Genomic DNA, 24,590 nt, shown 5'->3' with positions numbered 1-24,590 from the left:
AAGAGGATATTAATGAAATACTTGAATGGCTATACATGCTGCTCCTTACATTTAATAAAGTTTTGGAATGATTTTGAAGAAATTGATGCAAGGTTAAAAAAAAGCTTCAAATTAAAAATAATACAATTGTAAAAAGTGACATCAGTTTTAATAATGAATATTTTTTCTAATGTCATAAGAATTAAAATGATGTCTAAAAAAATTATTGAAGAAAGAAATTCGTATTTCTATTTGGAGATCGTTAAATTATGTTTCCAAAAGAAAGAAGAGAAAAAGAATTCTAAAATAATAAAAGCGGAAAAAAAAAAAAAAAATTGCTAGCGCAGGTGATAAAGTCGCCAAAACTGGTACAGCTGACGATAAACTACATTTGTCAAATTGGAATTCCCCTCTGGTAACCTTTAGCTTATCGTATACTGTGTTGTCGCCAACGGAGGTTTGCTTGGCGATTTTACCGCAAAATGGCTTTCGGTTCGATCATAAGCAGCCATGTTTCTACTGTAATTTATGTATTGTTCAATGTGTAACATATTAATTATGCAGAATACCAATGGATTAAAGAAGATAACATTATAATAACGTTTTTTATTGAGGTTAGAAGACAGTAGATCATCAAAAATTATAAATAAATGGACAGAATTATCGGTGTCAAGATCGTAACGCCATTTGGACATCTCACATGTACGTTTAAAAAAAATTATTTTTCTTCTAAGATACTGCATAAAAGCTTATGAAAACACTTTTAAACAATTAAAAATTGATTCCGAGGCTCGATAAACACCTTTAAAATGAAAACATCATATACTTTGTTCTCAAAAAATAGCATTGTAAAGATCGTAAATTTTGGACATGCATCAAATTTCAAACTTACTATTTTCTAAAATCGTTTACAAAGTGAATAATCTGTCTTTACTTTTGTTATTTGTGTAAAATATTAACAAAAAATTATTCAGTGTAAGATTCATACCTTTAAATTTTTTTTGAAACGTATGGAAATAATTTTAAAAAAATTTTCTTTAATGGTACATTTGCTCAGTTAACGTTTTGGTATGTCCAAAATTGCGCCTTTTAGCAAAGAAAATATTTTAAGGGCATTTAAAGAGCATTTTTTCCATAATTTATGTCAATTCTTGTCTCTATACAGTATTATAATTTAACTCAAAAATTTTTGAGTTAATTAAAATGAAAGTTATTTGGTGTTGAAGCTTCAAAGTTGAGGTCTGTGTTTGCTCCCACCTTTTGAGAACTGCCCAAATACAAAATTAAATACTCGTAAAACTGTTGTGAAAAATGGTATCTAAGTTTAGGTTGTGGAGCAAAATTTGTTTCAAACGAGAACTCATGTACCTACATCACTGTTAGACAAGTTCAATCTTTCGCAAAGAAATAAGTTAAATCTATTCAAATTTGGCTGCAACCATCTTTTTGGAGATAAGCTTCAAAAAGTGATGGTGCTTTCACAAACTTGTATCAACCAAAAAGAAGAGCGTAGCTAAATTTTGCTAGATTTAACCAATTTTTGGTGAAACGTGGATTTTTATTTTTACCAGTGTATAAAACGGAGAGCGATGGTTGTATTTTTATAGGAAATATATTGGTGACTGTAACGACGGTTGTATTTTTGTTGGAAATATAAAGAATAGAGGGGAAAACAATGTCTCAATTAAGATAAATAAATACCTTTGTGCTGAATAGTAAAGTCAGACCAAACAACGTAAGTAGAAGCACAAATTTGTAAATTACAGCAGACACGTGTTTCGGCGTTACAGGGAACGCCTTTTTCAATGCAAAAATAATGAGCTTATGGATGAAAAGACATCCGACAAAAGCCAAGAGCAGATAAGCAAGCAGCTTAAAAGATAAAAACAGCGGATTAGCCAAACACCAATGACAAAGTTATAAACCGATCAGGAACCAATTTTCCTATTAATAAACTTTCATTCTCTTCTCTTAAAGATCCTATTCACCCTCTTAATTGTTGTGGAATTTATAGAATTAATTGTAGTTGTAAACTTGCCTATATTGGACAGACTCGGCGTGCTTTAAAAATTCGCTTGAAAGAGCATCAAAATTATGTGAAAAAACAACAATTAAATAAGTCTAGTATTGCTCAACATTGTTGGGATTCGAATCACTCTTTTGATTTTAACTCTTTTCAGATTATCCAAAAATGCCCCAATTCATCAGATCTTGACTTTTGGGAATCCGTTCATATTTTGAGGAACAGTTCTAACTTAGTTAACGATCTCAGTGCAGTTCCATATTTTTCTAACATTTGGCTCCCATATCTTTAATACTGTCCTTTCCCCATTCCCCCCCCTCTTTTTTTTTCTCCCCCACTCATCTTCCTTTGTTTATTTTTGCCTTTTTGTCTTGATTGACACCCCCCCCCCCAATTTTCTTCTATTTATCTTTATTTTTCCTTTTTTCGAATATTTTTTGTTTCTGTTTATCTTATTTCATGGTTTTCCATTCTGCTTTTCCTTTCTTGCGGTTCACGGTTACTGGACAATTTCTTTTCTTTTTGTTTAAGCTTCGGCTTAATCCTTGTCCAATTGAATTCTTTCTTTCTGGGTTCGTACCTAAGCGAAAGCTCCTGACCTTTGCTTGCATTCCTATTGGTTCCTGATCGGTTTATAACTTTGTCATTGGTGTTTGGCTAATCCGCTGTTTTTATCTTTTAAGCTGCTTGCTTATCTGCTCTTGGCTTTTGTCGGATGTCTTTTCATCCATAAGCTCATTATTTTTGCATTGAAAAAGGCGTTCCCTGTAACGCCGAAACACGTGTCTGCTGTAATTTACAAATTTGTGCTTCTACTTACGTTGTTTGGTCTGACTTTAATGTCTCAATTGTTTTGAAACACCGCACTGAAAACCATCAAGAGTTGAAAAAATTAAAGGGTTTAATTGTAAAACCTTTCCGTCCTAGTTGAAAGTGCTTAATACTCACCGAATTCGTTGTTAAACACCGCAATGAAAATCCAGAGAGAAAAGTGTTGGAAAGTAAGAGTTTGAAAATCAGAGGGAATCCTATGGAAAACTCCTCTTCTAAATGAAAATACTGAATACTTACCCCATCCGATCAAGGCGTAGACGTACATCTTGATGTTATCGACTGAGAAAGTTTTGACGACCAAGATAAAGAGGTAGAGTCCCTCCACGAACATCCAGAAGAAGTTGGTTCCCATCAGGTATGTCAGAAAAATTGTTAAGTAGCAGGCAGCCTGTAAAGGAAAGGGGAAACGATATTGTATTCGATGACTACATTCGAGAACACTTTCCTTCCATTGTAAAAGGAAAATGTAAACGATTTTTGAAACTTACTTTTAGTTGAAGTTAGTTTCATATTATCTATACACTGTTATGAAGAAAGTTCAATGTTTCACTAAAAAAATGACTAAAACTGGCAAAATTAAGCTGCAACCATCTTATTGTTGATAAATTTCACAAGTAAGATGATTTCAGATAAATGTTGCAAGACTTAACCAATTTCTTGGTGGATCATTCAACTTTATTTTTAATGCGCAGTATTTTTCAATTTTAAATATTTTGTTGTAATTTATTATCCCTCCCCACGCCACACGTACACACTATAACAGCAAAATAAAGTTATACTAGTAAAAATGATGAACGAACGGCTAATTAGTATGACAGCGCTAAGTGCTAAGCATCCAGGAGAAAATACTATTTTTTGCAAAAAGTTTTAGACAAATTTGTTACTCCCCATGAAAAAATACCGTTAGAATAAAATAGAGTATTCGTTTTTGGTACGTAATTTGCAATGTTTACTTAATCCCGTTTAAGTGATTAAGCATTATAAAGTACAGCAAGGTGCATGGAAGAAAGGCGAAATTGCATTTTCTTTTTGTTCGAGTTGAGTTCAATATAGTAACACTTAGTGCTTGTGAAGAAGAATTTGTTGCTCTATTGAAACAGGTAAAACCCAACAGGTTACTGCTCAATGGAGGAGCTATGAACTTTCAAACACGTTTTTCTCAAACACTGAACAGATTGACATTTCACCTTTCTTCCCTATGCTCGCTATACTTTCATTACCTACAAACTCCCGTTCAACCAACTGATAAAGCGATATAATATATAATAAATGGAGAATACGTAAAAGGTCACTTAATTTCATCTTAATAATAATGAATTCTGCATTAAATAAAATATTTTATTTAAAAAATTGGAATTTAAAAAAAATGAAAACTATTATATCGGAACCTAAATCAATAATTAAACTTGTTTGGTCAGTTTTTTTCTTCATGTTCTCCTTGCTTTTTTTTAATGGAATGTCATCAAACACAGAAATTCTTTATTTTAAAATTTTTTTTAAACTATGGACGGTATCAACACTTGAAAATTTTCTGAAAGAAATGTAGCTAGCTAAATTTGCGTTATTTTAGCACCATTTTCATTGTTACCATCCATTGTTTCACGAATTTTTAGGCTTAATAGAGAGCTATCCTCGTGGATGGATTCCAATGTAAACAATACGCAAAATCTTGGGAGGGGGGGGGGATAAGTAAAAAGAACTCAATATGCTGTAAATTATATATTTGAGAATTAAAATCTTGGTTATTTCGTGTTATTCCTCGGCACAAAGATATTTATTTTTTAAATACATTTTCATTACGAAAAATATGCATGTGGGAACAGGTCCGACGAGAGGCCATGTCAGTCTAGTCGGAAACTAGCGGCCTCGGAAACTAGAGCCTAGAATTTACTCTTTTGGTATTTACTGTTGTGGCACTTAAAATTGAGTTAATTATTTTCCCGTAAGCAGTTTTGATTTTTTTTCTTCTTATTTTTCGTTTTTTCTTAATATTTTTTCTTTTATTTTTCTTTTTATTTCCTGGTATTTTTTCGGGAGGGGGGGGGGGCGGCAACATAACTGACAAGGGGCCTGCCTTGACTCTCGGCGGCCGTGTGTGGGAATGGAACATTGGAGTCTTATTAGCAGCAAAGCTCATTAGTTAGACCAGGGGCGGCATTTCAGCATTTCGTTTGGGGGTCAAGTTTCTTGAACATGAATTTCCTCAGAACGGTATAAAATACATATTGTTTTTCACAAGAACTTATAATTAAATGGTTTTAATGTTAAGAATAATTAGGTTTGTAAAGAACCAATTAAAATTTTTGCGACCGAAGCTTTAAATTTATTTTGTTATAAGTTATATCACAAAATATCTCGGTACTAGTTTTTATTTTTTAGTAAAGTTTTAATCTGCTATTTTTGGAGTCAGGAAGAACAGAAAATTTTGTAACTATAGTTAATCAATATCCAATTACTTAATTTATTGCCAGTATAGGTAAAGAGGAAGGTCTTGCTTTGCCTCATTCCGCTTCGAAGGCAATTCTCTAACCTCCTGAGACACGCAAGTCAAAATTGGTTGACGTTCAGTTCTCCTACAACTTTCTGGTTGAGTTTTTTTACACCGATGAAGAGGCTCCATTTTTGTAGCCTTGAAATATGCTATATGCTGTATTTTCGTGTAAATTTGTGCTTTATTTACATCGGTTTTTCAATTTAATCACGGAAGTCATCTTTCAAATGACTGACGTGATTGAAACAGTCAAAAAACAATGGAAGCAAGAAAGTTATGTCAGAAAAGCACATTTCCTTTAGATTCCTCTCTTTAAAATAACCAAGAAAGCTTTTTAAATAGGCTAGTATTTATTTTGTGTCATTAAAAAGTATAATCACAATTCACAAAACAATTCATCTTCCCTCATGCTATTACTTATAAGTGTAATATTTTCTTTTTCGCTTTCTATAACCGACCTACATAATATTGAAGTTAAGACCAATAATAAATATATCTCATTAAATCCTGTCTCAATTTCTTGAGAAACTGAATTGATCAGTTTATTCAAAATATTGATTTAATATTTTGACTAAAACTTCATCTGGGTTTTGTCACCTCTTCCACATTGGCATACATTAAAAACTGTTACGAAAAAATCTGTCACAAAGTTCCACACCTGGTTCAAGTATGCATTAATGCGAAAATTGCTAAGAGTTTCAATTGTCAATCCAAGAATTAAGATCAGCGAATTAAAATTTTTATGATAGAGTGTAACATTTATCAAAAAAACGCTCCGCAGTATAAATAAAGTAAACAAAAAATTCAGACAAAGGCATACATATTAAAATGACATCAAATTTTTTATCAATGAAAAGGTCGCTTTCCAGTAATTCTTCTAGGGGGCTTTTATAACTCTTGAAGACCATCTTGTGTCACTCGGAGATTGTCAAGTAAAGAGCCTCAAGATACATTTGTTGATGTGAAAGTATTTTTTGATGTGAGATGTTTTTCAAAAATAGCATATCTTTACAAAAAGTTCCCATGAAAGCATATGATACACCGATTTGCTAAAATGTGTTTCTAGTACATGGCGTCAATGAACACTTACTAGCTGAACATTAAGTTATAATATGAGCACAAAAATTTATGTAAAATGACATGGAATTTACGCGTAAAAAATTGCACAGGCTCTACACTGTACGGGTATCTTATACAAGATGCTCCATCATAACATAGATTACTCAATTTTGAAATATTTAACCCATATGAAGCGATTACTTCCTTAGTTAAGGCGAACACTTATCCTCCATCAGTTTTTTCTGTTCTGAAAATTCAGGCAAATGATTTTCTAAGTTATCTAAATTGAATTTAACATTTTATATTATTCTTAGTGAAACATTTGGGGGTGCAACCGCCCCCTCTTGCACCCCCTATTTGCCGCCCCTGAGTTAGACATAACTCCACGTACGTGTAGCGATTCATACCATTTGGAATTCAATGGGAGTGAAAATTTTCTCGTTTCTTTCTTCAGCTCTTTAAAATTCAAAGTAATGCATAATATTTACTCACAGTTTCAGATCTCTTTTAAAACTATTTCTAGTTCTGCTAGAAAATAGGAATGAAAATACAGGCACAGGGTGTTTCAAAAAGAATGACCAAAAAAATCATAACTATTTCAGATTTTAATCCGTTTCATTAAATAAAGGTATCGTTAGAATGGAGAAAATCTCGAGTTTCAGAGTTGCTGACAGGTTAGCGCTAACTTTCTTTCTTTGCCCGTCATTTCAGTGTTTGTAAAAACGGCTGCTGCACGACAAAAATCATATTGTGTTTTACGCTTCGCGATGGGAGAGTCCGTAACAACTGCTCAGCGTGATTTTCGTCGAGAATGCCCTGGTGTTGAACCTCCTGCCTCGAAGAGCATTAGAAGATGGTAAAAACAATTCAAAGACACGGGTTATTTGTGTAAGCAGTGAAAGTAGTTGACGCAGACCATACTAGCAAAAGTTTGGGACAAATTTGACTACTGTGTAGACATATGCCGTGCATCCAGAGGTGGACATATTGAGAACCTTTAATCTTTTATGTAAAATTTTTTTATTATTATCCATGTAATATAAAATTAATCTGAAGTGTCTAGTTTCAATAGTTTTCATAATATACGCGTTTCAAATCGGGTCATTCTTTTTTAAACATCCTGTATACTGGTCCGTCAAAAGCGTGATCGGTCGACTTAAAGTTCAACTTGAGTATGTTAGTTTCTACATAAAATCAAAAGCGTTTTTCTCGGTTTTTTTTTTTTTTTTAAATTTGTATGAGTTTTACATAAAAAAGCATGGGAGTTATTTTTTCAATTTAATATTTCAAACCTTAAAGTGGTATTCATTTAAGAAAATTCTTCCCGAATGCCTTTACTCCTTGCAGACTAGGGCGGTTCGAAAAAAATCGATTTCTTTATTCGGAATCGCGTTACCTCTTAAAAGTTGTAGTTTAGTATCCTCAAACGGGGAAAAATAATTGAAAATCTTCAGTTCGCGCATGAGGCTGAAAGTTGACAAAATATATTAATAACAGATTTTTTTAAAAAAATACTAAGCACTTTTCATAATGCACTCAAAGGACAAAATAACTTTTCTGGGTCAGAAAGGATAATATTTAAGTGTTCCTGTAGTCTTCAATTATTCCAAGAAACTGACTCCACAAATGAGGAAAAGTGCGGCTTAAGTCAGGTGGAGAATTTCTAATCATTATTTAACTTTCTGTCATAAATTTGAGTGTTAAAACATGCATATTTTTCTGGGAAAGTTTGGTTTGAAATGACTTACGCAGCACTTTTCTTGATTTGTGGAGTCATTTTCTTGAAAAAATTGAAAACTACAGGAATACGCAAATATTTTCCTTTCTGATCCAAAAAAGTTATTTTGTCCTTTTGAGTGCATTATGAAAAAAGCTTAGTATTTTTTTTTATTATTATTCTGTTATTTTATTGTTTTTAGTGTAAATGTATTTCAGAAATAGAATAATGTTACTATCACGAAATTTCACCTCTTTTTTTCATATAAATGCTTCATACTAAAATGGAAAAAAAATCTATATACGTGTCTAAAACTTTAAGCCATTTGGAAAAAAATTAATCCTTGTTCCCCTCTAGGATTTGTTTGTGTGCTAATTTAATTAGAACCAATTAAAAATTAAAGGTTGGCGAAACTAATTCATATTTCACAACATACAAATTACTCGTGATAAAGATCCTAATCAGGGGCTTGCACGGGAGGTTGGGAGAAGGGACACCTGTTGGCCCCTGCCCGAGCCTGAAGGGCGCCCAAAATTTTCAATAAGAGGTGAAATATATGTTGGGACGTAAGGGGTAAACTATATGGACGGAGGCCCGTAAATTCATTTGTGACGAGCCCCCAAAATTTCTGTGCACGCCCCTGATCCTAATATTTAGCCCCGTTTTCGATTATTGGCGCAGATGAGGATAAAAAATCCTAAGAAAACGATGATAGTGGGTAAATTTCATGCTTGCTTCAGAGAAGCCTTGACTCAAAATTCTCATTATGATTACTATTAATACTGCTGTTGTAAGGCAACAAAATTAATGGGTTTTATATTGAAACATTCAATGGGGAAATTGCATGAAATTTGCTGTTTTCTATCTTAACCGAAATAATAATTTTATTTTAGAATTGAATTTCTTAGCGTTAAGTAGTACTTTAAGATTAAGCAAATCATTTAGTTAAATCCCGAAGTCTCTAAGTGGTCTAGTTGTTGAGAGGTAAGAAAAAGCAGGCCTTGGATTTTTCCGTGACAATCAGGTCAAGTATAATTAAAGTACTTAAAAATTGAAATTTTCGGAAAATAGTAAAATTAGTTTTTTGTATTTTTTCACAATGCCACTGACATAAATGGTCAGTATATACCGTAGTTTGAACCTAAAAAAATATTTTATAGCTTTTACATAAGATCTTTAGTTCGCGCATACGCCTTAGATTGGGCAGGAGATTTTAGCCCAATTAAGGTGCATTTGCAAACGACAGATTTTATGAAAAAGCTATAGGATATTTTTTTTTAGGTTCAAACTACGCAAAATACTGACAATTTATGACTGTTGCGTTATTAAAATATAAAAAAAAAAACTAATTAGTATATTATTTTTTGAAAAATTAAAATTTTAGCATATTTTTTTTTTTTAATTTTCAGCCTCATGCGCGAACTGAAGATATTAACATAGAATTTTTTTATTATTTCTCCCGTTGACCAAACTACAACTTTTGAGGGGCAACGTGATTCCGAAATAAAGAAACTGATTTTGTCTAACCACCTTATTGTAGATTGCCACTGTCTATGTATAAAGCTCAACAATTATCTTTTATTTTATCATTTTTACTAAGAAATGATCAGAAATATGTTGGATTACCATAGCAACACCTCTGCGAAGGTAATCCAACTCAATTTAGAGCCGTTTATTTTTTACTGAACACTCCAAGAGATGCATTCTCTCAAGGTCAGACCTCAAATTATCGGAGAATAACACTGGTTTTACAAGGATTACTTAGCAGAATTTTTTTTTCAACGCATACTGCGTACATCATGGGTTCTACGCAATCAAGTCAACATGTATGGGTCATTCTTCAGAAAATGTAACTTTTGAACTAAATATTTTTCAATTTCGAAACCTTTTGTTTTCTTTTCTTTTCTTTTTTTTTTCATTCTTATATGAATGTGTTACCTAACAGAAGTCAGTGGCGTAGCCATGGGGGGAGATAGGGGGGTTAGAGCCCCCTTATGAGCCTCAAAAAATTATATATATATATATATATATATATATATATATATATATATATATATGTGTGTGTGTGTGTGTGTGTGTGTGTGTGTGTATAAACTCGAGGGCATAGCTTCACTTTAAACTTCAGAAAAAATTAACCCTCCCCCCCTCCCAAGGATTTTTTCTCGCTACGCCACTGCTAGAAGTAACCATAAAAAATGGCCCAGCCAAGTTCCAATTATTTTACTCGAAATAATAATAATAAAAAAGCGTTGTTCACGGAAATGAAAATATTAAAAAAACCTTTAATGCTTAAAAATCGAGGTCAATTAAATATCAAAGTAGTAATTTTGTTAATTGTACAAACAATGATATATTTTAATGATTAGTGGGAATCTAATTATAAGCTCTTTTAATTAAAGCACGGCTTAGTTAGTAGTTATCTTTTTAGTTCAATTTGTATTAGTAGTGTTAGAAATAGTATTAAGTAAATTTGAAAATTTTGCTGCCAATTTATAATTTTGGTAGAGTGCCTAAGATTGATGTACTTCCTCTCCATCATTTATTTTTACCTCAGAAATAATGACATTGATAAGGTCTGTCCTGGAGATGAGCTTCACCGAAGGTGAGGAATTTTCCATTAATATAGGTCTAATAATGGCTACATTTTTCAGTATAAATAATTTTTTTCCTCATTACTACAATCTACACATGTTAAGCATATGAAAACATCATCACTTCTTTTTTTACATTAATTTACATCCCAGAAATTCAAGTTCACGGAGGTTAGAAGCCACAATAACCACACTTGGAGTTTTTGAAACAAAATCTATCTTCTTGTTTTTCGACAAATATCTCACAACTTCTTTATGGCTGAAAATAAACAACGGGGCTCCCTTGCATCATGAAAAATAAAATTTGATGTCATTACTGCCACGTGTTAATGAGGGATGGCATTTTGTGTTTAGGTAACGGAGGTGAGAATTTATTGTGTGACTTGATTCCTTATCCTATTAAAACGAACTAAAACATAATAATAAAAATTGAATGCACTTGAACAATTAGTAGTTGAGACACTTGTGAAAAGAATAATAAATAAATAAGTAGCATATTCTTTTAAATAAACAGATTATTAATCAACATAAACAACAGTCACACAAGGTGTGTAGCATGCCACGGAGGTGAGAATTCACATGTTGTAAACCTAAAATAGACTAAAATAAAAATTATTATTAAAAAATTGTTGGCAGATTTAAATAGATATTTTTTTGATGAAATTAAAAATCCTTGTTAAATGAATTGTTCCTTAAAGTTTTTATTGTAAAAGGCGTGTGACAGAAAAGTTACACTTTTTAAAGAATGAACCGTATACTCGTGTCGTCAATCGTTTCTTCATTTGCTATCATTTATGCCTCACTAAAAATTACCATAACTCAAGAGTAATATGATTTGCTTTTGATCTATGACGTCACATGAGGTATAAACTCCTTGTGATATCCATACCTACAGTTTACTACACACGTATTTTTTTGGCTTCAAATTCAATGTTAAAATAGATTCTATTCTTATTAAGACCGTTAGCTTTCATGAACTGCCATTGAATCAGATAAATGAATGTAATAAATTCATATGAATATTGATGAACAACAAATTTGTAAAATGGCTTACCCTGCTGGAAACATATTCTTGACTTGATTGCAAACGAGCTGTTAAAATCCACGTGATATCCAAGAAAAAATACGTGAACATGAGATTTGCATGAATCGTGTTTCTTATACATCTTAAATCTCTGTAAAAAAAAAAAGTTTTAAAACTTTATCAAAAATTGAAGTTTTGAAATTTTTGATGGAGATTTCAAGAAACCCTTGCAAACACAAAGGCTCCTTGAAACCTAAAAACACATGCATGATATATACAGTAGGGTGGTTCAAAATTACATGTAAAAAAAAGTTTCTCCTAGATAGCAGGAAATATCTTAACACTTTTAGACTTGTGAATAGTAATATACTGGAAGAATTTTAGTTTTCTATTTCAACAGAAAGACCCCCCCCCCCCACGGGTGACACCCGAGGCGGACCCCCCCCCCCCCGTAGTGACGCCACTGGAAACAGTACTTGAAATAAATAAAAACCAACTGTTTTAAGTTTTCAGATATCAAAGTTGGGAACTGAAAAAATTCTTACTTGAAGTATAAAAATATCCAGAGAGCGACAGTCAAAGCTACCAGAGAAAGGGTATAGCCGACATAATAGACAGTGACAGCGTCCCTCATGTCCCACAAAACCTGAAAGGCAATGTTAAAGTTAATCAAAAAGCTAATTAGAGTACTTTAATAATGTAAATGCATCCCAGAGAAAAAGTGGAGGTAATAAAGAGAAAAAAGAAAAGAATCATTAAATACAAGGAAAATTCTTCGAACTCTAAAAATTTTGCATCTTACAAAATTAAAAACTGAGAGTATGTACCTATCTATTTATCTATGTCCGAGTTACTTGTCTTGAACGCCAGTGAACTGACCATCAAACCAGGCATCGATAGATTCGTAATTTTCCCGTCTTTATGTTTAGCTATTTAACATAATCCTTTATTTATACAATAGCTACAATAATTAGCCACAATAATAAACCTTTTTTTTTATGATGCTCAGATTTTGATATAAAATCCCTATTTTTTCGAAGGCTTTCCTCCATTCAAATTATTTATCAGTGCTTCATCTCAACTTTCCGTAACAATGATTTTGTCATAGACTAATAATAACAGTAGATCGAGCTACGGCAACCCTTTTGCTACTCATAAACCAAACCATGTGACTAGTGGGTATCCTAGCAACGGCGAGTGTTGATCGTAGCAGACGACGTCTTCCATATCTAAAAAAATCATATTTGCCAAGCGCTAGGTTTATTTTCTTATTCATAACACGGGGATATTTCCATAATTGGGAATCTGGCGATCTTTCTTCATTGGCGTCAATTTTTGGCTTCAGCGCCTGCTCGAGAGGTATTTTTCTTTTCAAATCTAAACAAAGAGATCGGAAACATCTATTCACATAGGGTTACTTTAAATTAGCGGGGTTACCAAAATAAAATTATTTACAAAAAATGAGACGACCGTGCCAGATTCCCAATTGTCGAAATATACCCGATAACACCCAAGTGCAAGAAAAATGGTTCACTATTACTGCGCATTTCCTTGCATAGAAAAATATGTAAAAGGACTACCTGTAACATTTCACAAGTATGCAATACTATTAATATTACATTTTATTTCATTTCTTGCAATTCTTTTTTTTTTTTTTTCGAGCCGTATTTCGATATGAAGTTCATAACTATTTCTATTAAATACTAAGTTATATCAGTGAAACTCATAGGAATACATTTTATACACTATTTTGCTAGCTTCTGGGAGTATTTTTTATCCTCAGAGAAAGTAAAACGCATTTTGAAAAGGTTTTTAAGTGTTAGCAAGTTATTCTTAATAATGGCGACAATTTTTTTTCCGCCAATTTGAAAGATACCCTTTTTAAAATGAAAACAATCTTGATTTTTAGTTTTCTCTTTTATGTACACAAACTATCTTTAAATAATTCGTATTTCTATGTTGCAATTTTAAAATTTTCGGGATAGTCAAATTTGATCCCTCTTAATTTGTGGTCATAAAATAATGCTTTGACGTTATTTAGATAGTTTGAAACACCAAACTCGTTTTGAGAAGACAACTTATTTCTATCATATTGATTTAAGAATGTAAAGTGGGAAAATAATTCAGTGTTTAGTTTACTTCAGTGACGGATTTCTAAATTGACTACTATCTAGTACAGCTTACAGTGGACAACTTCCGTAGGCAGCAACTTTTTGAAACACTAAATCCCTTCGGCATTCATTAGAAACGTAGTATCCCTAACTTCTTTCACTATTGCAAGAAATGTAGTGTAGGCAGTATGTTTCAGCATAATATACACGGCAACTTGTTTCAATTTGTTTGCTGCGAATACTTTTAGTCGACACATAGCATTACACTTAAAATGATCAGTTCCAAATGAAATAACAATTACTGAAAACTGTTATCTAAAACTAATTACTAATTTCAAAATAATTCATAACTAAAAGAAAAACAGTTCAATCTCTGCTCCGGGGAAAGAAAAAAGAAACTAATGAAAGTCGATTCCGTCTTAAAATAAATGTCGAGTGCCAAACTATAGCTATAATGCCGCCATCTAGCAACCATGCTGCCAAAGTTTTCGCCAAACCCCACACCAGTCACATGATATATGTTTGAACCAATTTTCTTCATCAGCAAGAATGAAAAAGCTCGGTCTACTCTTATTATTAGTCTATGGATTTTAATGAAATTTGTAGCGTGAAGAAAATCATTGAGAAGAAAGATCTGTTGCCATTTTTGTTTCTCGAATATGAACAAGTAAAATTCTTGCTTTTGTTTTAAAGGCTTTTCCTGTCACCGGGGGATTTAAATTTTTCCTTTTAGTATATTTTTCCGTAATTTGACGCAAAATTTTACTGAATTATTTATTTATTGATTTTGTTCAATCCTGATTGTTGCACACGAGTTACTTGACCTAACTTTGATTTTCGAGATAGACCGTGCAAAGCCGAGCGACGCAGCTAGTTTAATATAAAGAACTGTCTGATATTAAAATTAAAATTGGTGTATTTCCTTAATTATATACGATTCCCTTTGCAACTAAATTGTGCATTTATTTTATTACAATTTCTAGTCTTGTTTAAACAATCACTAATTGCTGATTGGCTTCGCTTGATTAAAGTTTGCGCTCCGGGTCACTTTTGAGGTCCACCGATCTCCTGGGCGGTTGCGTCCGTGTCGCCCGGAAACGACGTTATGTACACTAGGATTTCCAATCCCGCACGATACTTAGCGGGATTGAGAGCAAAATCCTGCGAGATTTCCAATCCCGTAAATGTATTCCATGCAAGTGTTTCCCAATTTTTGCCGTCCATAAAACAATATTTTTACAAGTATCATTTAAAGTTTTAATCACCTCGCTGTATAACAGTAAGAAGAGCAAGAAAAACTGAACGTTTCATATGAGACAGTGAGAAGCAAAGGGATGTAAGTGGCAAAATTAAAGATTTTGAGATAACAGTTACAAATGGTACGTGAACCTCTCCTCTGTCTTGTGGTTAGATAAAGTACTAGTAGCCCTAGTAGGTGCTGCTATACAGCGTGATTTAGAAAACAATTTCAATGAAAGCCTACCAAGGACCTTATCTTTAAGCGCGGTTTATTCAAAACTTGAAAATGTCTACTTACATCCCTTAGCTTCTCACTGCCTCATATGGTGAACGGTAGATTTACCATTCAAGAAAACAATAAATTTTCATTAGAGGTTTTAGTGTTCATACGTTCAGCATTTGCGAAAATGCGTAAAAATTATAAACCTTTTCGAAAACCATCACTAAATATTTAAACCCAGAAAATTGGGCTGAAGAAATTGAGAAAGTGTGAGTGCAAAATCCGCTGGAGTAGCCTGAATGCAATGTTGGAACGCTTCTATAAACCTAAGGAATCCGCTCGAAACCTTTATCTTACTAAAGGTGCGGATTTTTTTTTTTTTTTTTTTTCTGAACAAGAAAGCAATTAAAAGCCTGACATTTTTTTTTATTTCTTCTCTCTAGCCTGTAGAAAGTGCCTGTCGATGTCTTTGTCACTGTGAAGATAATGATATAAATGTGGGTGGTACCTTGAAAATTATTGGATGGAGTAGCTGAGCATTTTCAAGATTCGGCTTCTAAGAGGTGACAGAAACACTAGATGATTCGCCTAACAGTGCAGTACGTTAAGCTGCTAAAGAGAGAGTGACTCAAGAAGCGTTCACCCGCTGCTGTAACAAATCAATTGCACTAATGCAATGACCAACGTTAATGAAGCAACAAGGCAAGTTACACAAATCAAACAGGCATTGTTTTTGTCGAATTTGAAGTTCATGAGCAAAAGCCTCTAACATGATATTCTCCATAAAAAAAATTAAAAAAAATTATCTTAGAAGGTGAAGTTAATAGGGATATTTTGCTAAATGTAACAATTATTTAATCTTAGTAAAACTAACTGCAGTAGAGCCACATCACTTGTTTTCATGGAGCCCATTATTTTTCGATCAAGCATCTTTTCCCATCCCATACGAGTGATGCTTTGTTAAGACGAATTGATCTTTTTTAAAGTATACCTTTTTTTACCTAACGATAGTCGCCAATTGAGATGCGACTTCGTAGTACTCTACAACTGGTGTACGGAATTTGAGAAAACGACTAATTCATGTAGCAAAAGCAGTCCTTCCAAAAAAAAACACAGTTTTTTTTTGTATGACAACTAACTTTTAGAAGAATAAAGTCAATCCCGCAGGATTGGCTCCTTAAAATAACGAAATCCTACGGGATTGGAAGCCATAATGTATACCCGATCTTTTCGACTTTACATAATCCTCTTTAGATAAAAACAGCATCCAGCACACAAAATCCCGCTACCAGCCCCTGGCATTAATTTGAATGTTGACGTCTTGAACTTTCAGATCATGTGTTTTGCAATTATAATTGCAATAGGATCCATTTTTATAAACAAGAAACCCAAGAAGTAGAATCCTGGTGCAGTTCGTGATTGCGGAAAACATAATTTAGATTAAACTAAACTTAATTCAGACACTAAGTCGTAGTATCTTGTGCCCTATCATAACACAAATGAATTTTCAATCAATGTATCTTATTTAACGAAACTAACTTGGAGATATTCATCTTCAGGTATCACTAGAGGGGTACAGGAGCGGTAGTTTGACCAACTTGACCAAGTAGCATTTTTGAAACACTCTCTGCTGGCGTTTCCTGAAGAAAAAAAAATCTGTTATTAGCAGAAATATGCAGATTAAAACAAGTATTGAAGATTAAATTACTTTGAAATCAATTTAGCAAAGAAAGGATTGGTGTAAATCTCTGGAGAACTATCCAAAGATGCTTTCAAATACTCAAATTTCTTTTTCTTAGTGTTTGCCTGGGTTTGTATGTTTGTACTTCTCTCTCTCTCTTTCTGGGGAATGAAGTTGTAAGATTTCCAGTGCCAGAACGCCTGTTGATTCCTGAATCGTAATCAATTTAATGTGAAAGGGAAATTTATTTCTCCGGGAAAAGCAATACCGGAACGGCGTTCCAGCACCAAATCTTGCTTTTCCATATAACTAACGGTATTCCACAGGGCTATAAATTTTTTTTATGTATTAGCAAATCTTTACTTGCACTACTTCGAAAACACTTTTACTATATATTCCGAAGGCTTTCAGATCGTTGTTCGGTAATGACCTAATTATTTTCAATTATCATATATTTACCAGTGATTCAAAAATATATATCTACCTGATTCAAAACTACACACAAATGAGAACATCAACAAACTGAATTCATTGATTTAAATATGTTTTTTGGACAATGTTGTTGAAATTGATCTTTTTGATAGAAAACTTTCTTTTAAATCCATGTAAATTGATTGATTTCATAGAATTCAAATATCTCCAATAAAGTTTTTTGTAATACGTTAGATAACGAAATTAATAGAATAAAAATTGTTCGTAACAGAAAAGATTTTGTTTATAAAAACCTTAATTTACTGAAAATTGCTTTATATAATTACAAGGTTCCTTCTTCTTTTTATTTATGCTACATTAGACAAGTAGGGAATTGCCCATTAGAGTGAAAGTGAAGTATAGCGCAATTGTATAACTGCAGAAAAACCACCTAAATTATGAAAATCTGATGGGATCTATCCTAAAAATATCAATTGTGTTTTTTTGCGCTATCTTGCTTTTTCTAGTTTTCATTTATTCTTAATATTCGTTCTTTCTCCTGATTTTAGAATTGTTTTCTTACCTGACATCTTGCACGTCTAATAACCGTAGGAGTTTTGCTTATCTGCTTATTGGCCGGTATTCTCAATTGGTTTTTTTCTTGACTGAGCTGCCTCATTTTAGCAGGTTAGTGATTTTGTTCCTTTTCTGTTCGTGTTTTAACGCTCTCGGGGAAGATTACATATTTTGGGACCTCCTCGCACACAGAAAGAGCTTTGTGAAGTACTATTTGGTCTTCCCCCTGATCTGTTTTGTTCATTTTTCGGAAGGTAGACATTTACGGCTAGGAAATACGGAATTTAGATGGCATGCTTTAATGATCAGCTGCTGAACTCCTTTGCTCATAACCAAATGTTAATAACTCTGATAAGATTCTGAATAGTTAAATATAATAATTAGCTAAACATATACTTCGTTACTTAGAAGATGGTAACTTCCCTAACGGGAAAAATATCATCCTCCTAAAAATCAAACAATGCGCAATGCCCCTTAACATACAAATTTTAATTTATCTTCCCTAATTATGAACTCAAATATGCGATTCCAGATGAGATAATTACACCCTCTTTACATATTCAGTTATCGGGAATAAATGAGGGGGGGGGGAGTTCATACGCAGCAGCTGCTGTTCTGATACTTGCTATAATGATTCAATAACTCGATCCGCAACAATCAACAAGCCATGGAGCTCAATCATTGTATTCAAGAGTAGTTTTGTAGGCAATGTAATCTGTTACAGCTGTCAATCGAAAAACTTTTTAGGGATGTTCCTGCTGTTGCGAGTTTTGGATGAATATGCATTCTATTGACTATCATGACATACAGTCTAACCACGGATTGTATGGAATTGGCAAACGTCCAGTTACGACGAGTCTATCTGAATGAGGGGGGTAAAGTAAAGATTTGATGCTAGTGTTCCGCTCATTTGAACGAGACTCTGCTTAATTTAGAGGCTAACATACATATGCAAAAGCTAATATCCCTAAAAACTAATAGATGCGTCCATTTCCGCCTGTAAACCGGATGTTTGCGTTTCTATACTATCCGTGGTCAGACAATACTTTGAAGTTAGAGCATTATGAGTCACAATGTAATACTGTTACGAAACCTCGAGACACATAGTGTTGGAAAAGTTGACACTGTACTGTTTTTACATTAACAATATCTCCAGTAAGGTAAAATGCCGTACAGCTGACATTTAAAAAAAATTACTTTTAAATAAAAAAAAACCGCCTTCAAAAAATACACAGGAACTAAAAAGCAAAAAATAACTGATTACATTTACATTCTATTTCCTACCCAAACTTAGAAATGAAATTTATTTTACAATTCCAGGACAAAAATCAACTAAACTAAGCACCGAATTATAAAATAAGCACTGATTTAAATTACTATAGGATGAATTATTTTAAATACCTAACTAATTATATACGATCTCTTAATTTTTAATAACCTTTTGAAGTCGGGGCCTCCTATAAACAACTACATAACGTAACTGACAACCCACCGAATCCTGAATTAAACACTAATTTAACTATACGCGAAATTAGTCTTTAAAACTAAACCTACTCAGTTACGTTAAGTAGTTTATAGGAGGCCCCGACTTCAAAAGGTTATTAAAAATTAAGAGATCGTATAATAGTTAGTTAGGCATTTGAAATAATTCATCGTATTGTAATTTAAATCAGTATTTATTTTATAATTCGGTGTTTAGTTTAGTGGATTTTTGTACTGGAATTGTAAAATAAATTTCATTTCTATGTTTGGGTAGGAAATAGAATGTAAGTGTAATCGGTTATTTTTTTTTTGCTTTTTTGTTCCTGGGTTTTTTTTTTTTTTTTGAAGGCGGTTTTTTTTAATTTAAAAGTAATTTATTTTTTGCTTTTTTGTGGTGTAAATAACACGGCGAGCGTCTCGGAGACTTCCGACGACTGTGAAGAATGGATTTTTCAAATGCGTAACTATGAACAAAAAAAAAATTGTCTTGATCATTTGTCCACTTTTATCAAAGTTTGCTTTCCGAAAACAAATGCAAGAGTCACTAAAAAAAAGAAATCGCTTTAAGTTCAAATTTGTAAAATTGTAAATTTTAAAATTGTAATATTGTAAATTGTAATTTATGTTTCGCAATTAGTGTCTTGTAACTCGTGATAAAAGTCGCATGTTTCTTCACATGGCCCCACTATAGATGAAGATTAAAAATTCCACTAGAATGAATTTTATGTTTGCTTCAGAGAATCCTTAATTCAAAATTTTCATTATCATTACTCTTAATAATATATATTTTTAGTACTTTCTTTAACTATAGGTAAAGAAAGTATAAACCTTTGTTTTATGGCCTTTGTTTATCAATGGGTTTTATATTTAATCGTTTGTGAGGGAAACTGCATGAAATTTATTGTTTTACCCTTAACTTTTCCCTAAAGAACTAATAGGGTAAATCAAAGATTTGGAATCTAAGTTAGACCACCCCTAAACAAAACCCCCACTAAACAAAAAAAAGCATAAAACCCGGTTCACTAAGTGAGACGATATACAAAGTTAATAAAGTACAAATCGATTTAAATGTGAGTATGATATTTGAAGTATTCCCTCAATTTCATCAAACCAGAACTTGATTAACACTAGACCGCCGAGGAACTATGCTGTTTCAGACAAGAAAAAAAAGAAAGACTTTTCCTTATCGGTACAGGCAGGGGCGTGCACAGAAATTTTGGAGCCCATCACAAATGACTTTTCCGGACCCCTCTCTATATTGTTTACCCCGATATTTCATTGTTAGTTACAAAAATATTGGGTCCCCTCCAGGCTCGGGTCAACAGGTGTCCCTCCCCCCTCCCTGTGCACGCCCCTGGGTACAGGTGTCTTCGAGTATTTATGGAACATTGTACAAAGGAAAAACAAATCCGACGAGTTCAGAACCTCCTCCTTTTTTTGAAGCCTGCTAATTAATGTAACCCTAATTTCAAATTGAACTGGCGGCATCGTGAAACAGTAAATCTAGAATATTGGTCAAACTTCAGAAATCATACACAGTTATAATGCATATTATTAAAGAATATAAATTTAACCGCGAGGGGGGGGAGGGGTGTTCTGTATTCAATTCCCCCTCAATTGAACACAAAATATATTTAAAAATTGGAATATTAAATAAAGAACTTTATATTTTAGTGCCTGAATAAAGTTATTTATTAGTAAATAAAATATCAAGGTAATTGATTCAACTATTAAAGTAGCAAAACATATTTAATTTACTGCTTTGCTACGCAGTAATAAATACATTAGTAACACCTATAATAAAAAATTACCATGCGGCGCAGCGTTGAGAAAATTAATCATCCATGTGCCGCGAGAATTAAATATCGTTCAAGAGAAAGCCAAAAGCTTAAGTGTGAAAATACACCGATCACAGCAACAGCACGTGACCATGACGTATGAAATTTAAAATTTCTTGGATTTCTCCGGGACCCCTTATCAGATCCAGACCAAATTACAATGGGACCATCTGAGAAGTATACCCTTCCAAACAAAAAAATTTTTTTTTTCAAATCGGTCCAGTAGTGTTGGAATAGTTCGAAAACACACATAAAAAGCCGCAATACGAAATCATAACCTCCTTTTTGAAGTCGGTTATAAAAGAAGTTTTTCAAGCATTACTATTTTTCTGAGGATAAAGAAAACTCATTCCTAATTTTTTTAGAAAATTGGTAATGCTTAAAATATTTGTATTGTTTAGAGATGTCAGTTTTAGGAACCGATTTTTGAGTGAGAAATAACTTAGGTTTATTTACTGTGGTATAGCAGTGCAGATAGTCTTGTAATCGTAACGGAAATTCATTGAAAAAACTACTTCCGATTTCAACATAATTATTTTTTATTTTGATCCTAACACTTAAAACGTTTTTTTTATTCAAGGTTAGCACACAGCTACCACATTAAGAGTTACTTTTAAATTGTTTTTGTTGACAGGGCTGGATTTAGGGGAGGGCAGGCGGGGCTACTGCCCCGGGGCCCCCACAGTAAAATTTTTACAAAATATCCTAACTTTTACGGGTCAGCAAATTTTACGTTTTTCCCTCCAATCCCTATATATCAAAATATTCAGATATATATCAAAGTATCGGATATTTTCGAAAATGTGATGATCTTTTCGAACCCTGATTAGGGGCCCCTCCACTCCTTCGTCGCCCCGGGGCCTCCACACTTCCAAATCCGGCCCTGTTTGTTGACATGGGAAAACGCAAAAAGGAATGAAAATTACTAAACGAAGAATTACAAGCATAGCATATACTGACACCCTGGCTGCGAAATGCCTTTTTTCTTCTTTTTTTCCCCTTTTAATTTTTTTTTTCGATGTCATAAGAACTCTTGAACCTGTGAAGTATTATGGTGCAAACCGCAAATTCATACGACAATTTGTTGGTTTTCTATGATTTTTTTTTATGTGACAAGGACTTTCCGGACACCCTGTATATTCCTCCACAACACACTTAGCTGCTCATTGCGCCACATTATTGCATCTACTATAAATGCCACACGCACTGCTACAATACCATCTTCGCCACCACATATGCACCATAACTCATATACAGCGCCCTCTCCGAATACGGGAGGTTGATATGCCGCACAATGTGTTACAAATTAGTCCCAGTTGACATTATCTTCGAAGTGGTAAGTAATTTCACCAGACTTTAAACAAAAATTGTTTGTTGTTGTCGCAAAAAAATTCGTAAATAAAAATCGATAAAATGCGATGAGTAAAAGAAAACATCATTTGATGATAGCTGAGGTTAACAATTAAGGTGTTGACTTTTTCCTGGAAATGAGCCATTTTGATGCCAAAAGCTGGAATATGGACGGACGACACTCACTCTATCAGATCAATAATTCAACGCAAAGAAAGACGACAGGAGATGGTTTTGAGAATAACTTCTGCAGAGGGAAGAAAGAAAATTTTGGAAGGTGAAGGATAAACATAGATGCAGGTGGAATGAAGTTGTCAAAATATATCAGAAAAAAAAAACGGCTTAGATGTCTGCTAAAAAGAAACGACAGAAAAATAACAAAAGCTATTTTTGCCAAGGTCTCATCAAATATGCGACACTGGAGAAAGTAACTGCACTAAGATTTATTGATTGATTGGAGTTCATTCAATCTATAATGAAGCTATAAGGATATCGAAACTGCTTTTCTGGAAGGTAAGATTTTTTTTTTTGTGAATATCACGAAACAATAGAGTACATTAAAAGTCAGGATTTGGAAGAGCATTGAGCATGAATTGATTTCTGAAAAGTACCAGAAAAAAATCAAGTATTTTTTAGGACTGCTAATCCCCTCACTGATCTAAAATTAGATTAGGTCCATGAGTTCATACGCTTTCAGTATCATCAACACCAAACTAGATCTATCCAGTATGTCCTCAAACGACAAGGCAACACAACAGAGCGGATGCTTCACAGTGGCCTCGATTTCATTGAGCTTAGTACATCCCAGGATGGCGGTTGTTTTCAGTAGGTGTTAATAAGTGCACTACTTCTGGAGAAAATTTCACGGAATGACAAAGGTTTAGTAGGGCATAGCAGCAGGGTTGATCTCCGAGCTTTGAACTATTACTTATTGTTTGCTTTGTCTCTTGAAAAAGAAGCAATACGAAAATTCATAAAAATTAATCCATAAGAGCCTTTTTTACCTACTTGCCTGTCAAAACATAAGCAAAAAGTGTTCCTTTTTTATCGAGTAACTAAGGGGAAAAAGAGTTAAGAGCTTAAAAAGCCAGTTGTGACTTACCACTTACATCGTACTTCACCCCATTGAGTTCTGCAAAGCAGGGAAGTTTAGCGGTCGTTCCAGACGGGGTGATCGGCCAGCAGGACACTCCATCCCAAGAGACGCCACACATCCCACTATCTGGAACAACGAAGTCGTTTAACTATTTTAGCAATAAACAGTTCAATTCAAAACCAGCTGATTAAGGCCTCCTTCACGCGAGGCAACTTAGTTGAATCAACTTTCAAGCGAGTAATTATTAGAAAGTGCAACTAGGTAGAAAAGTGAAAGAATGGCCTCTCAGCCGCGCATGTGCCGCTACCATTCTCATCCCGATGAGTGCAGTCAATGTTTCAGTTGATTACAAGTGCAACTCATTGGGACATTGGCACGGGGGACCCTGGAGTGTGATATGATACCTTTTTCAGATGAGGGTCATACATTCATACAGTGCCCCTTCCTAATAGTAGGTTGATATGAAGGACCTTGTACTCGTCTTGGGTTTAGTAGACATTTCTCTTAAAATATTAGTGTGTCTTACCGTTGTATGAATGCGTATCATTAAGGCTGGTGATATTGCAATGCAGGATCTCCTCCGATATGGGATAGAAAGTCATAACGCTATCTGCATCTTGCACTTCATTGAATGGCATTGTTTTGGACTTGGTTATTTTACGAAAGACATGACCGCACCTGAAAAGGAAGCGAATGTCATTAAAAATGGCTCTTATACATTGGAAGAAATAGCTTAAAATATATATAACTAGCAAAAATACCCGGCGTTGCCTGGGTCAGTAATAATTATGAGAAAAAATCGTTACTTGCTTTTGTTTTCTGGTTTAAGTGAAAGAATTTAAAACACATCTTTTTGACGTGATTAAAA

At 33.5% G+C, this 24,590-nt stretch overlaps 1 protein-coding gene across 1 annotated transcript in view; it reads right to left on the bottom strand.

Annotated features, from left to right (window-relative positions):
• The window catches only part of LOC129228461 (diuretic hormone receptor-like), a 28,106-nt gene extending 3,717 nt beyond the window's left edge, over nucleotides 1-24,389 (bottom strand). Inside the window, exons 1-6 of the mRNA XM_054863142.1 lie at nucleotides 24,249-24,389; nucleotides 23,729-23,848; nucleotides 16,828-16,928; nucleotides 12,264-12,364; nucleotides 11,749-11,869; nucleotides 3,074-3,224 (exon numbers count right to left, since the gene is read on the bottom strand). Of these exons, the coding sequence (XP_054719117.1) occupies nucleotides 3,074-3,224; nucleotides 11,749-11,869; nucleotides 12,264-12,364; nucleotides 16,828-16,928; nucleotides 23,729-23,848; nucleotides 24,249-24,360 (706 nt within the window). The 5' untranslated portion in view covers nucleotides 24,361-24,389. The remainder of the gene's footprint in view (nucleotides 1-3,073; nucleotides 3,225-11,748; nucleotides 11,870-12,263; nucleotides 12,365-16,827; nucleotides 16,929-23,728; nucleotides 23,849-24,248) is intronic.
• Between the last annotated feature and the right edge of the window lie 201 nt (nucleotides 24,390-24,590).

The sequence above is a fragment of the Uloborus diversus genome, chromosome 8, assembly GCF_026930045.1.
Source record: "Uloborus diversus isolate 005 chromosome 8, Udiv.v.3.1, whole genome shotgun sequence".
NCBI classification, from domain to species: Eukaryota; Metazoa; Arthropoda; class Arachnida; order Araneae; family Uloboridae; genus Uloborus; species Uloborus diversus.
This window is presented reverse-complemented; position numbering and strand designations above follow the sequence as displayed.